The sequence below is a fragment of the Bombina bombina genome, chromosome 4 (assembly GCF_027579735.1).
Source record: "Bombina bombina isolate aBomBom1 chromosome 4, aBomBom1.pri, whole genome shotgun sequence".
Classification (NCBI taxonomy): domain Eukaryota; kingdom Metazoa; phylum Chordata; class Amphibia; order Anura; family Bombinatoridae; genus Bombina; species Bombina bombina.
The window spans coordinates 1184080189-1184096731 of record NC_069502.1 but is presented as its reverse complement, the minus strand read 5'-3'; the positions used below and the strand labels follow the sequence as shown (position 1 = coordinate 1184096731).

At 39.8% G+C, this 16543-nt stretch overlaps 1 protein-coding gene across 1 annotated transcript; it reads right to left on the bottom strand.

The window, feature by feature from the left end:
* Nucleotides 1–4647: 4647 nt before the first annotated feature.
* LOC128658272 (keratin-associated protein 16-1-like) lies at nt 4648–16097 on the bottom strand. Its single transcript, XM_053712808.1, has 4 exons — nt 15905–16097; nt 14583–14706; nt 12081–12886; nt 4648–4721 (listed from the first exon to the last, which is right to left on the bottom strand). The coding sequence occupies exons 1-4, from the start codon at nt 16095–16097 to the stop codon at nt 4648–4650; spliced, it is 1197 nt and encodes a 398-aa protein (XP_053568783.1).
* Between the last annotated feature and the right edge of the window lie 446 nt (nt 16098–16543).

Sequence of the window (16543 nt, the reverse complement as noted above, 5' to 3'; positions counted from 1 at the left end):
TGGTTCTTAAAGTTCTTCAAGGGGTTCCGTTTGAACCTATGCATTCCATAGATATTAAGCTTCTATCTTGGAAAGTTCTGTTTTTAGTTGCTATCTCTTCGGCTCGAAGAGTTTTTGAACTATCTGCATTGCAATGCGACTCACCTTATCTTGTGTTCCATGCTGATAAGGTGGTTCTGCATACCAAACCTGGATTCCTTCCTAAGGTTGTTACTAATAAGAATATTAATCAGGAAATTGTTGTTCCTTCTCTGTGTCCTAATCCTTCCTCTAAGATGGAGCGTCTATTGCACAACTTGGACGTGGTTTGTGCTTAAAGTTTTACTTGCAAGCGACCAAAGATTTTTGTCAAACATCTTCTTTGTTTGTTGACTATTCTGGAAAACGTAGAGGTCAAAAAGATATGGCTACCTCTCTTGCCTTTTGGCTAAAAAGCATCATCTGTTTGGCATACGAGACTGCTGGACAGCAGCCTCCTGAAAGAATTACAGCTCACTCTACTAGAGCGGTGGCTTCCACATGGGCTTTTTAAAATGATGCTTCTGTTGAACAGATTTGTAAGGCTGCGACTTGGTCTTCGCTTCATACCTTTTCCAAATTTTCCAAATTTGATACCTTTGCTTCTTCGGAGGCTGTTTTTGGGAGAAAAGTTCTTCAAGCAGTGGTGCCTTCTGTTTAACCATGTGTCTTGTCCCTCCCGTTCATCCGTGTCCTGTAGCTTTGGTATTGTATCCCACAAGTAAAGGATGAATCCGTGGACTCGTCTTACCTTTATAGAAGAAAACTAAATTTATGCTTACCTGATAAATTGATTTCTCCTATGGTAAGACAAGTCCATGGCCCGCCCTGTCATTTTAAGACAGATTATATTTTTTTGATTTAAACTCAGTCACCTCTGCACCTTGTAGTTTCTCCTTTTTCTTCCTGTACCTTCGGTCGAATGACTGGGGGGGTTGAGCTAAGGGAGGAGCTATATAGACAGCTCTACTGTGGTGCTCTTTGCCACTTCCTGTAGGGAAGGATAATATCCCACAAGTAAAGGATGAATCCGTGGACTAGTCTTACCATAGAAGAAATCAATTTCTCAGGTAAGCATAAATTTAGTTTTCACTATATAATGGTTATTATATTTCTATATTAAAGTGAATGTAAATTTTGATGCTAAAGTGCCCGGTTTTTAATTTTTTTATTAAAAACAGGGGCACTTTAATTCATCAAAATTTACATTTCACTCCTGTTGAGAAAAAAAAACTTACCTTTTAATCTTCACAGCAGCTCCAGCTTCCTCCACCCGTTGCAAAGCCTCTTCCTGGGTCTAAAATTAGAAATCAGGCTTCCTCCAATCACGGCGTTGAATCAGACACTGATTCCCCCGGGGGGGAAGCCGTGATTGGAGGATGACCTATCCATCATTTCTGACATCAGAAATGGCTTGCAATGAATGACCAGAATAAGCTGGAGCTGCTGTCAAGATTAAAAGGTAAGGCTTGACTCTTATCCATTGGCCCAAATCCAACTATCCTTTTTCAGACTGTTAAATGAAGCAAAATGTAATGGTACAGTCACACCAAAAGGGCTCCTTTTCCTGTACATTGAATATCCAGTAATGCTGGTATTCTATGTACTTTCAAAACTCCATAAAAATGTGAAATGCCCCCCTGGCAGACCAATTGTGTCGAAGATTGGAAGCCTGACAGAAAAGATTGGTCACTATGTTGATCAACATTTGCACCCTTTTCTTCTGACCCTCCCATCTTATGATAAGGATACTACTGACCTGTTGAGGAAACTAGATGGTATCTCTGGCAATAAAACCACTGTTCTAGCATCCCTAGATGTAGAAAGCCTTTATTCATCAATCCCACATAACATCTGAATGTCAGCAATTAAGGGCTTTTTAGATACTAAAGGTTCTGAATATAAAGAACATACTGATTTTGTGATGTCACTATTGAGAATTGTGCTGGAGAATAATTGTTTCTCTTTTGATGGAAGGATATACCGCCAAATAAGAGGTACAGCGATGGGGGCAGTATATGTCCCGACCTGCACCTAGGAGCATTGGAACTGCAGGATGTTTTTGGAAATTATAGTGATAAAATAGATGAACATGTACAATTTTGGGTTCGTTATGTGGCCGATGAGCTGATTTTGTGGGATGGCACAGTTGATCAGTTCAGGGATTTTGTTGCAATTTTAAACCAGAATGATAAGAATATTTTCCTCACTAATGAAACCAATGATAAATAATTATCCTTTTTATATCTAAAAATAAATAACTATAATCACAGAAAACTTTAGAAAACTGAATGCAACTAACAGCATTTTACATACTAAGAATGGCCACCCAGAGCACCTGAAAAGGGGTATCCCCTATGGTCAGTACCTAAGACTTAGAAGGAACTGCTCATCCAAAGCAAAATTTGTTTACCATTCTTCATTAATGACCAAACACTTTGTTAAGTGAGGTTATTCTAAGAAATGTGTGTCAAAAAAGCTCTAAATAAAGGTAGACCTATGACAAGGGACACAATTCTTTATGGGAAGAAAGAAAAAGAGGAACAGGGTCAGATTAAGTTTATATCAACGTTTAATAATCAATGGGATAATTTATGACAGGTCTTAAAAAGAAACTGGTATTTTTTGACTGTGGATGAGAAACTTAAAGAGGTAGTAGGAGAAGGACCTCAAATGGTAGCAAAAAAAGCTCAGAATTTAAAGGACAAATTGGTGAAAAGCCAGTTTGTTAGTGGCCCATCTGATAAGCCACTTGGCTTAGAAAAACAAAGTTATAAAAGGTAGCTTTCCATGCTGTCATTGTGTATATTGTACATATATGGAAGGTACTAAAAGGTTTACTGTTGATGGTATAAAACACTATGACATAAGTTTTTTTATTTTATTGTAATTCTGAAAGGGTGATATACTTATTACACATTGTACCTGTCCTGCTTTTTATGTTGGAAAAAACGAAGAGAGACATAAAGGACAGGATACAGGAACATAGAAGTGATGTACATTCCCTTAAAGGGACATTATACACTCATTTTTTTCTTTGCATAGATGTTTTGTAGATAATCTATTTATATAGCCCATAAAGTTTTTTTCGTTTTTTTTTTTAATGTATAGTTTTGATTACTTTTAAATAACATTGCTCTGATTTTCAGACTCCTAACCCAGCCCCAATGTTTTATGAGAATACTGTCAGCAACCTACTCCAGCTTGCTCCTTTTCGTGTAAAGGGTCTTTTCATATGCAAAAGAAAGGGGAGGGGGGAGTGTCTTATTTCCCACTTGCAGTGGGATTTCAAGCTGCCTTTTCAACAGAGCTAAACTGAGAGCTTCTAAGTAAGTTTTTAAACAGTTTTATACTGGATTTTTATATCAGTATCTGTGCATCTTATTCTTTATAGTAGTGTATATTACATTCAGTTATATGAAAATGAGTATATACTGTCCCTTTAAATTTAAACCTCTGCATCAGTTAGAGGGTTAAGTACACCAGAAAAAGATAAAATACAGGTGCCTTTTTCAATGCTTCCCTTCAAGCAGAACCAGCACAACATTCCGGTATTAAAAGCACATAAATCTCTCAAATCACGGATCCAATCAGGATACCAGTCAAGTCCCCTATCTAACCAACACATGAAGGTTAGTGGGGCAGGGATTTGTGCATGTTTAAATGTGTGCTTTAGTAAGGACCATCAAATATCCATATGCGTACCAGTCAGAGAATAGCAGGAACCGACCTCTTTTTCATAACTTTAGATCTATGTGATGTTTATTTACTTCCATTGCCCTGGTGGATGTTATTATAGTAACAAAGTATATTAAAGGTGTTACTGTATAATTTGCAGAATAAGATCTAATACAGTACTAGATTACAAGTGGCATACTTATATTACAGTTGAAAGTAAATGCAGCAGCACAAGACCAAATTAAATTTGCATTTGTCAGGTTAGCGTGACTGAAGACCTTGCATAAAGGGTTAGGGCTAAATAAAAAGTTGCACCAAACACAACATAAATATATTAAAATAAATTATTGCAATCATATATACACTACCTAATAAAAATTATTTGTAGAAATGTTAATAAAAAAAAGTTATAATGGTTAAAAGTATATTGTATATGACAAAGTGTTTGAATGGAAGGGGCTATAATATATGTGTGTGTATATATATATATGTTTATATATGATATATATATATATATATATATATATATATATATATATATATATATATATATATATATATATATATATATATATATATATACTTTTTAGCCCTTTCCACTCAAATTTATATTTATAAATAAAAAGAACATTTTATCCTAAGTGAAGAACAAAGAAATGTAAAATATTTATTACTCACTTGGGTTTAGTGCTGTAAGTCTAACACGGTGTCAGATTAGTGCACGATTGATGTGTAAGGTTTTTTTTAAAAAAATTTCGATCTCAATTGAAGTATATTAGGAGAATAAATGTATTTGTAATATCTGAAGTACAAAAGTTTTTACTTTCAACTTGTAATACATGTGTTATGAATACCGCTCCACTTGTAATCTGGCCCGCAATGTATTACACTTTGATTATCCCATGAAAGAACATAGAAAAAACGTTTTCATCAGTTAAAATTTAGGTAGATTTAGCAAGTGCTAGGAGAATTCTCCTTTGTATTCTCCTCCGAGTTCTCTGCAGATCGCTCCCGGAGAGGCACACCTGTGTGCATACAAATTTATGAAAAAATTGCACTTATTAATTTGCGCTGTTTGGAAGGTTAGCTGAGGCGAATTATGATGACATTTTCCACATGAAAAATGGAAGTTTTCCTGATTTATCATTTCAAACTTGTGTTTTTATTTTTGGAGGTATCTATTTTTCCTCTTCAAGTAATCTATTACATTTGCTTTTTACATGGGGCAAATTTTCGCATTAATTTTGGTGTGTTACCACTATATATTTTTACTATTACTTTGTCATAATAATGACCCTATACAACCATAACACATTCCAATTGTTAATAGAATTTTCATTCTTTGTAGGGAAATTTTGCATTCTATATTTGGCATATGTATCAAACCAAAGATAGACCTGCTAGAATCAGAAAGTACTTTATAAGACATAGATGCGAACATGATACAAGCTCAAAGCCATAATGATTTCTAATGCTGTTCTTCTCAGTACCTATTGAGAACTATAATGCATGTATTTGTAGGAGAACTTTGCGTTCTCTAAAGGAAAAAAACGATAAATTGGTAACTGGGCATAATGCTAAGGGGGACTCTAGAAAATGTGACTAAAACTTAGCTGTGTAACCCTTTTTTAAGCGCACTGGTGCGCCTTGGCGAAACCAAACAAAGTGAGAGGAATGTATAGTCGGTCTTGCCCAATCTTAGGCATATTTTGCATTAATAAATCAGAGGATTCAGTCATATGCAGATTTTTAGGCCCACTTTTAGGAGAATTGCTTTGATAAATCCTGCTCTTAGAGTTTGCTTTATATTACCACTAACTGACATATAACCTTTTAGAAACATTTATCTATTTACTTAATCAAGATAAACGCAATAGTTGCTACACTCGTTCATAACATTGGGGTATATTATGTCCATTAGAAAGGTCCATTTAGTTTCTTTTTGAAGTAATTCTTTTTTCAATGTTCCTTCCTCTTAAGTTACTTTCCACGTGTTTGATACCCCAACATGTAAAGAATCCATGGGTATCTAAAAGACTCTAGCCACTGAGGCATTAATTTTGTTTGAGAGATGTTCGGTAATGCTTGTACCCAAATTCACCGTCGTCATTCCAATATAAAAAAACAAGACAGTCACAACTAATACAGTAAATGACATTTTTACTCTTCCAGTTAATATGTTGTTTAATTTTATATTGTTTACCAAACCTTTAAATAACAGATTTATTTTTCTGCTTATTTGTACACACCTTACAGGAGCCGCATGAAATAGATACTTTAAAAATGTGGATCCTTTTCAAAATGACTCCTTGTCAACATATCTTTCATGTTGTGTGCTCGTCTCAGACAAAATACACGCCACCGCCAGCTCTCTGAGCTTAAATACTAGTGCACGGGCCCCCACAGCATATGTGTGTATGCCACTAATAATCAGTAAAAACTTTTACTAGATGCATTTTGGCTAATGAAAGTCTATGCAAAAATTATTTTATTTAAAATTGAAATGCACCCATGCACGTTTCAATTTTTACCTATCTATCCCTTTAACTTGATCTGTTATTTTCAAAATCAGTAAACTTACATTAATGTCTGCATCTTTAAGAGTTTTCAAAATTATATTTTAACTTTTATCCCTTGAATTTGAAAACTCACTTAAAAAAAAAAAAGAAACAAAAAAAATGGACAAGCATTGTATGATTAATTTTTACATTATAATGGATAAGCAGCGGCAAAGTAAACACCATCAATAATATATTAATGAAGTCGGAGTAGGTTGTCTGCGTAATTGATGAATTATCTAATTTGCCTATAGAAATATAACTGTTTATGCTCTATAATATCACTAAATTAATACTAATAAAATGCAACCATTTCAGCGCCAGATAATAATAAAAATGTCCTGTCAATTTAATGTCTCTTAAGGTAATTATTCATATTAACAATTATATGTGTTTCAGTTGTGCTTAATTGCAAACCAGTAATCTAATATATTTGATAGATTGTCTGATTGTGGTTTAGTAAATATGTGGACAGATTTTCTGAACATAAAATTAGTTGTTTTTTTTTTTTTTGGTATGTTATTTTTATATAGTATTACAAATTGAAAGTAAATGCGAATGTGTGAGCGCAATCGTGACTTAATCTAGAATTATTACTGTTCACAGTTTTGTGAAACTAAAGTGTCACAAAACAAATCGAAAACACATTTTATACAGTTATAAGGGCTCAAAGATATGAGGTCCCAGGTGTAAGAAAAAAAAGTCAGACAAAAGGCTTTAACATAGAGATACATACATGTACATGTTTAAAGATGTATATGTGTATGTACAGTATATATATAAATATGTATACATATGTATTTATATGTGTATACAGTATATGTATTTGTATGTGTATATATGTATTTGCAGACATGTATAAACATATACACACTTAAATACATATGTACAAAAATATAGACATATATACAAGTGCATTAGAGCCCTTTGCAGTCAAGTACATCAAAACATTTAAAAGCATATTTATGCAATATTCATATTTAATCAAACGTTTTAACTATGTAACTATGTTCGCATCTATGTACTTACTGTAAATATTTCACATTTGAATGTTCTACACATATTGGACTATTTGTATATATATATATATATATATATATATATATGTGCGTGTGTATATCTATGTATTTATGAATAAATATAATATTTTCTGCTATGTAAAGAACATTGGAATGTGAAATATTCATATTTTTATGTCGGGTTAGCGCACTTGAGAATATGGGTTCAGTTAAATGACCATGATACCCAAATTTTGAAATAGCTGCAAAAAGCCGATTAGAAAATATCACCTAAACATCTCTATGTAAAAAAGAGAGATATTTTATCTAAAAAAAAAAAGTATTCACACCCCATTGTAAAGGACTTTAAGCAGCAAATCAGTATGCCTGTCCCGGGCCAGGCAAGGGAGTGAGCTTCATGCACACTCATGTTATTTCCCTATTAATTTTAAGGAAGTTTACTATGTAATCTCATGAGAGTTAAGTGAAATCGCATGAGATCACAGTAAAAGAGTTCATGACCTCAGTACTGTTAATTGGCTGCAGTTCATTTCTTGATTTTTTTTTTTTTTTTTTTACCTGCAGCTGGACAGCAGCTGAAGTATAACATTTTACACAGAACTTTCTCTGGTGAGCTGAGGAAGTTGCAAGGTAATATATATATATATATATATATATATATATATACAGGGAGTGCAGAATTATTAGGCAAATTAGTATTTTGACCACATCATCCTCTTTATGCATGTTGTCTTACTCCAAGCTGTATAGGCTTGAAAGCCTACTACCAATTAAGCATATTAGGTGATGTGCATCTCTGTAATGAGAAGGGGTGTGGTCTAATGACATCAACACCCTATATCAGGTGTGCATAATTATTAGGCAACTTCCTTTTCTTTGGCAAAATGGGTCAAAAGAAGGACTTGACAGGCTCAGAAAAGTCAAAAATAGTGAGATATCTTGCAGAGGGATGCAGCACTTTTAAAATTGCAGAGCTTCTGAAGCGTGATCATCGAACAATCAAGCGTTTCATTCAAAATAGTCAACAGGGTCGCAAGAAGCGTGTGGAAAAACCAAGGCGCAAAATAACTGCCCATGAACTGAGAAAAGTCAAGCGTGCAGCTGCCAAGATGCCACTTGCCACCAGTTTGGCCATATTTCAGAGCTGCAACATCACTGGAGTGCCCAAAAGCACAAGGTGTGCAATACTCAGAGACATGGCCAAGGTAAGAAAGGCTGAAAGACGACCACCACTGAACAAGACACACAAGCTGAAACGTCAAGACTGGGCCAAGAAATATCTCAAGACTGATTTTTCTAAGGTTTTATGGACTGATGAAATGAGATTGAGTCTTGATGGGCCAGATGGATGGGCCCGTGGCTGGATTGGTAAAGGGCAGAGAGCTCCAGTCCGACTCAGACGCCAGCAAGGTGGAGGTGGAGTACTGGTTTGGGCTGGTATCATCAAAGATGAGCTTGTGGGGCCTTTTCGGGTTGAGGATGGAGTCAAGCTCAACTCCCAGTCCTACTGCCAGTTTCTGGAAGACACCTTCTTCAAGCAGTGGTACAGGAAGAAGTCTGCATCCTTCAAGAAAAACATGATTTTCATGCAGGACAATGCTCCATCACATGCGTCCAAGTACTCCACAGCGTGGCTGGCAAGAAAGGGTATAAAAGAAGAAAATCTAATGACATGGCCTCCTTGTTCACCTGATCTGAACCCCATTGAGAACCTGTGGTCCATCATCAAATGTGAGATTTACAAGGAGGGAAAACAGTACACCTCTCTGAACAGTGTCTGGGAGACTGTGGTTGCTGCTGCACGCAATGTTGATGGTGAACAGATCAAAACACTGACAGAATCCATGGATGGCAGGCTTTTGAGTGTCCTTGCAAAGAAAGGTGGCTATATTGGTCACTGATTTGTTTTTGTTTTGTTTTTGAATGTCAGAAATGTATATTTGTGAATGTTGAGATGTTATATTGGTTTCACTGGTAAAAATAATTAATTGAAATGTGTATATATTTGTTTTTTGTTAAGTTGCCTAATAATTATGCACAGTAATAGTCACCTGCACACACAGATATCCCCCTAAAATAGCTAAAACTAAAAACAAACTAAAAACTACTTCCAAAAATATTCAGCTTTGATATTAATGAGTTTTTTGGGTTCATTGAGAACATGGTTGTTGTTCAATAATAAAATTAATCCTCAAAAATACAACTTGCCTAATAATTCTGCACTCCCTGTATATATATATATATATATATATATATATATATATATATATATATATATATATATATATATATATATATATATACTTAGAGATGCTCTGATGATATTTTCCTGTCAGCTTTTTACAGTTATGCTGCATCAGTTTGATTTAGCATATGAGTATTACGAGAGTGGGTTGTTAGTTTTTTTCCAACTTTTTTGCTCTATTAACTTCTATGGGGAAATAGGTTATCGTGCACATGATATTCTGACTTCAGCTTTTTGCGCACATATGGTTAGCTTGAGAGCGTTAACTTTTTACTTTGAAGTTGTAATATGAGCACACACAAAAAAAATTCTAGCACAGTTAGCGCTCCACTTGTAATCTTGCCAAAAGTATTGTTGGGTCTGAAGAATACATAACAAACATTAAATATTAAACATAATTTTTTTAAATGAAATTTTTAGTTCTCTACAACACAAAAGTTTAAACCCCCAGTATAAGCTCCCTAGCTCAATACGATATGTTCCATAATTAAATTGATTAAGGATATTGAAGTGTAATTAAAGTGAAACTCAATGGCTAGATTACAAGAGGCGTGCGACTGTTACCATGGGTCGCAATCACCAATATTGCTGGATACACGGGTATTGCTAGGACAGGCTGTAGATTGTATACACAGGTACTGCTGCACAGGTTTGAGACTGGATACAAAGGTACTGCTGTGAGAGGCTGGAGACTTAATACACAGGTACTGATGGCACAGGCTAGAGACTGGATACACAGGTACTGCTGGCACAGGCTCGAGACTGGATACACAGGTACTGCTGGCAAAGGCTAGAGACTGGATACACAGGTACTGATTGCACAGGCTAGAGACTGGATACACAGGTACTGCTGGCACAGGCTAGAGACTGGATACACAGGTACTGCTGACACAGGCTAGAGACTGCATACACAGGTACTGCTGGCACAGGCTAGAGACTGGATACACAGGTACTGCTGGCACAGGCTAGAGACTGGATACACAGGTACTGCTGGCACAGGCTAGAGACTGGATACACAGGTACTGCTGGCACAGGCTAGAGACTGGATACACAGGTACTGCTTGCACAGGCTGGAGACTGGATACACAGGTAGTGCTGGCACATGCTGGAGACTGGATACACAGGTACTGCTGGCACAGGTGGGAAACTGGATACACAGGTACTGCTGGCACAGGTTGGAGACTAGATACACAGGTACTGCTGGCACAGGTTAGAGACTGGATAAACAGGTACTGCTGGCACAGGTTGGAGACTGGATACACAGGTACTGCTTGCACAGGCTAGAGACTGGATGCACAGGTACAGCTGGCACAGGCTGGAGACTGGACACACAGGTACTGCTGGCATATGCTGGAGACTGGATACACAGGTACTGCTGGCACAGGCTGGAGACTGGATACACAGGTACAGCTGGGAAAGGCTGGAGACTGGATACACAGGTACTGCTGGCACAGGATGGAGACTGGATACACAGGTACTGCTGGCACAGGCTGGAAACTGGATACACAGGTACAGCTTGGAAAGGCTGGAGACTGGATACACAGGTACAGCTGGGAAAGGCTGGAGACTGGATACACAGGTACTGCTGGCACAGGCTGGAGACTGGATACACAGGTACTGCTGGCACAGACTGGAGACTGGATACACAGGTACTGCTGGCACATGCTGGAGATTGGATACGCAAGTACTGCTGGCACAGACTGGAGACTGGATACACAGGTACTGCTGGCACAGGCTAGAGACTGGATACACAGGTACTGCTGGCACATGCTGGAGATTGGATACACAAGTACTGCTGGCACAGGCTGGAGACTGGATACACAGGTACTGCTGGCACAGGCTAGAGACTGGATACACAGGTACTGCTGGCACATGCTGGAGATTGGATACACAAGTACTGCTGGCACAGGCTGGAGACTGGATACACAGGTACTGCTGGCACAGGCTGGAGACTGGATACACAGGTACTGCTGGCACAGGCTGGAGACTGGATGCACAGGTACTGCTGGCACAGGTTGCAGAATGGATACACAGGTACAGCTGGCACAGGTTGGAGACTAGATACATAGGTACTTCTGGCATGGTCTGGAGACTGGATACACAGGTACTGCTTGCACATGCTGGAGACTGGATACACAGGTACTGCTGGCACATGTTAGAGACTGGATACACAGGTACTGCTAGGGTTGCCACCTGCTGGAGGACTGGATACATTGGTTCTGCTGGCACAGGCTGTAGACTGGATACACAAGTACTGCTGGCACAGGCTGTAGACTGGATACACAGGTACTGCTGGCATATGCTGGAGACTGAATACACAGGCACTGCTGGCACAGGCTGGAGACAGGATACACAGGTACTGCTGGGACAGGCTGGAGACTGGATACACTGATACTGCTGGCACAGGCTGAAGATTGGATACACACATACTACTGGCACATGCTGGAGATTGGATACACAAGTACTGCTGGCACATGCTAGAGACTGGATACACAGGTACTGCTGGCACATGCTGGAGACTGGATACACAGGTACTGCTGGCACATGCTGGAGACTGGATACACAGGTACTGCTGGCACATGCTGGAGACTGGATACCCAGGAACTGCTGGCACTTGCTGTAGACTGGATACACAAATACTGCTGGCAAAGGCTGGAGACTGGATACACAGGTACTGCTGGCACATGCTTGATACTTGATACACACGTACTGCTGGCACATGCTGGAGACTGGATACACAAGAACTGCTGGCACATGCTGGGGACTGGATACACAGGTAATGCTGGCACAGGCTGGAGACTGGATACATAGGTACTGCTGGCATGGTCTGGAGACTGGATACACAGGTACTTCTGGCATGGTCTGGAGACTGGATACACAGGTACAACTGGTACAGGCAGGAGACTGGATACACAGGTACAACTGGCACAGGCAGGAGACTGGATACACAGGTACTTCTGGCATGGTCTGGAGACTGGATACACAGGTACTGCTTACACATGCTGGAGACTGGATACAAAGGTACAACTTGCACAGACAGGAGACTGGATACACAGGTACTACTTGCACATGCTGGAGACTGGATACACAGATACGGCTTGCACAGACTGGAGACTGAATACACAGCTATTGCTTGCACAGGTTGGGGGTTGGTAACAGGTACTGCTGACACACGGTGGAGTCTGGATACACAAGTACTACTGGCACATGCTGGAGACTGGATACATAAGTACTGCTGGCACATGCTGGAGACTGGATACACCAGTACCGCTTGCACAGGCTGGAGACTGGATACACAGGTACTGCTGGCACTTGCTGAAGACTGGATACACAGGTACTGCTGGCACAGGTTGTAGACTGGATACACACTGTAAATATTTCACATTTGAATGTTCTACACATAGGGGACTATTTGCATATATATATATATATATATATATATATATATATATATGTGTGTGCGTGTGTATATCTATGTATTTATGAATAAATATAATATTTTCTGCTATGTAAAGAACATTGAAATGTGAAATATTCATATTTTTATGTCGGGTTAGCGCACTTGAGAATATGGGTTCAGTTAAATGACCATGATACCCAAATTTTGAAATAGCTGCAAAAAGCCGACTAGAAAATATCACCTGAACATCTCTATGTAAAAAAGAGAGATATTTTATCTAAAAAAAAAAAAAGTATTCACACCCCATTGTAAAGGACTTTAAGCAGCAAATCAGTATGCCTGTCCCGGGACAGGCAAGGGAGTGAGCTTCATGCACACTCATGTTATTTCCCTATTAATTTTAAGGAAGTTTACTATGTAATCTCATGAGAGTTAAGTGAAATCTCATAAGATCACAGTAAAAGAGTTCATGACCTCAGTACTGTTGATTGGCTGCAGTTCATTTCTTGATTTTTTTTTTTTACCTGCAGCTGGACAGCAGCTGAAGTATAACATTTTACACAGAACTTTCTCTGGTGAGCTGAGGAAGTTGCAAGGTAATATATATATATATACTTAAAAATGCTCTGATGATATTTTCCTGTCAGCTTTTTACAGTTATGCTGCATCAGTTTGATTTAGTACATGAGTATTATGTCCCTTTAAGCACGAGAGTGGGTTGTTAGTTTTTTTCCAACTTTTTTGCTCTATTAACTTCTATGGGGAAATAGGTTATCGTGCACATGATATTCTGACTTCGGCTTTTTGCGCACATATGGTTAGCTTGAGAGCGTTAACTTTTTACTTTGAAGTTGTAATGTGAGCACACACAAAAAAAATTCTAGCACAGTTAGCGCTCCACTTGTAATCTTGCCCAATGTATTGTTGGGTCTGAAGAATACATAACAAACATTAAATATTAAACATAGTTTTTTTTAAATGAAATTTTTTGTTCTCTACAACACAAAAGTTTAAACCCCCAGTATAAGCTCTCTAGCTCAATACGATATGTTCCATAATTAAATTGATTAAGGATATTGAAGTGTAATTAAAGTGAAACTCAATGGCTAGATTACAAGAGGCGTGCTACTGTTACCATGGGTCGCAATCACCAATATTGCTGGATACACGGGTATTGCTGGGACAGGCTGTAGACTGTATACACAGGTACTGCTGCACAGGCTGGAGACTGGATACAAAGGTACTGCTGTGAGAGGCTGGAGACTTAATACACAGGTACTGATGGCACAGGCTAGAGACTGGATACACAGGTACTGCTGGCACAGGCTAGAGACTGGATACACAGGTACTGCTGGCACAGGCTAGAGACTGGATACACAGGTACTGCTGGCACAAGCTAGAGACTGAATACACAGGTACTGCTGACACAGGCTAGAGACTGGATACACAGGTACTGCTGGCACAGGCTAGAGACTGGATACACAGGTACTGCTGGCATATGCTGGAGACTGAATACACAGGCACTGCTGGCACAGGCTGGAGACAGAATACACAGGTACTGCTGTGACAGGCTGGAGACTGGATACACTGATACTGCTGGCACAGGCTGGAGATTGGATACACACATACTACTGGCACATGCTGGTGATTGGATACACAAGTACTGCTGGCACATGCTAGAGACTGGATACACAGGTACCGCTGGCACATGCTGGAGACTGGATACACAGGTACTGCTGGCACATGCTCGAGACTGGATACACAGGAACTGCTGGCACTTGCTGGAGACTGTAATATGAGCACACACAAAAAAAATTCTAGCACAGTTAGCGCTCCACTTGTAATCTTGCCCAATGTATTGTTGGGTCTGAAGAATACATAACAAACATTAAATATTAAACATAGTTTTTTTTAAATGAAATTTTTTGTTCTCTACAACACAAAAGTTTAAACCCCCAGTATAAGCTCTCTAGCTCAATACGATATGTTCCATAATTAAATTGATTAAGGATATTGAAGTGTAATTAAAGTGAAACTCAATGGCTAGATTACAAGAGGCGTGCTACGGTTACCATGGGTCGCAATCACCAATATTGCTGGATACACGGGTATTGCTGGGACAGGCTGTAGACTGTATACACAGGTACTGCTGCACAGGCTGGAGACTGGATACAAAGGTACTGCTGTGAGAGGCTGGAGACTTAATACACAGGTACTGATGGCACAGGCTAGAGACTGGATACACAGGTACTGCTGGCACAGGCTAGAGACTGGATACACAGGTACTGCTGGCACAGGCTAGAGACTGGATACACAGGTACTGCTGGCACAAGCTAGAGACTGAATACACAGGTACTGCTGACACAGGCTAGAGACTGGATACACAGGTACTGCTGGCACAGGCTAGAGACTGGATACACAGGTACTGCTGGCACAGGCTAGAGACTGGATACACAGGTACTGCTGGCACAGGCTAGAGACTGGATACACAGGTACTGCTGGCACAGGCTAGAGACTAGATACACAGGTACTGCTTGCACAGGCTGGAGACTGGATACACAAGTACTGCTGGCACATGCTGGAGACTGGATACACAGGTACTGCTGGCACAGGTTGGAGACTAGATACACAGGTACTGCTTTGACAGGTAGGAGACTGGATACACAGGTACTGCTTGCACAGGCTAGAGACTGGATACACAGGTACAGCAGGCACAGGCTGGAGACTGGACACACAGGTACTGCTGGCATATGCTGGAGACTGGATACACAGGTACAGCAGGCACAGGCTGGAGACTGGTCACACAGGTACTGCTGGCATATGCTGGAGACTGGATACACAGGTACAGCTTGGAAAGGCTGGAGACTGGATACACAGGTACAGCTGGGAAAGGCTGGAGACTGGATACACAGGTACTGCTGGCACAGGCTGGAGACTGGATACACAGGTACAGCTGGCACAGGTTGGAGACTGGATACATAGGTACTTCTGGCATGGTCTGGAGACTGGATGCACAGGTACTGCTGGCACATGTTAGAGACTGGATACACAGGTACTGCTAGGGTTGCCACCTGCTGGAGGACTGGATACATTGGTTCTGCTGGCACAGGCTGTAGACTGGATACACAGGTACTGCTGGCACAGGCTGGAGACTGGATGCAAAGATACTGCTGGCACATGCTGGAGACAGGATACACAGGTACAGCTGGGACAGGCTGGAGACAGGATACACAGGTACAGCTGGCACAGGCTGGGTACTGGAAACACAGGTACAGCTGGCACATTCTGGAGATTGGATACACACATACTATTGGCACATGCTGGAGATTGGATACACAAGTACTGCTGGCACATGCTGGAGACTGGATACACAGGAACTGCTGGCACAGGCTGGAGACTGGATACACAGGTACTGCTGGCACATGCTGGAGATTGGATACGCAAGTACTGCTGGCACAGGCTGGAGACTGGATTCACAGGTACTGCTGGCACAGGCTAGAGACTGGATACACAGGTACTGCTGACACATGCTGGAGATTGGATACACAAGTACTGCTGGCACAGGCTGGAGACTGGATACACAGGTACTGCTGGCACAGGCTAGAGACTGGATACACAGGTACTG

Coding starts and splice junctions, on each gene's coding strand:
- LOC128658272 (XM_053712808.1), bottom strand. CDS start 16,097: ATGTGCCAGCAGTATCTTTGCATCCAGTCTCCAGCCTGTGCCAGCAGT. Junction 14,707..15,904: donor GTCTCCAGACCATGCCAGAA/GTACCTATGTAT, acceptor CTCATATTACAG/TCTCCAGCAAGTGCCAGCAG. Junction 4,722..12,080: donor CATGTGCCAGCAGTACCTGT/GTATCCAGTCTC, acceptor GTATGCACACAG/GTGTGCCTCTCCGGGAGCGA.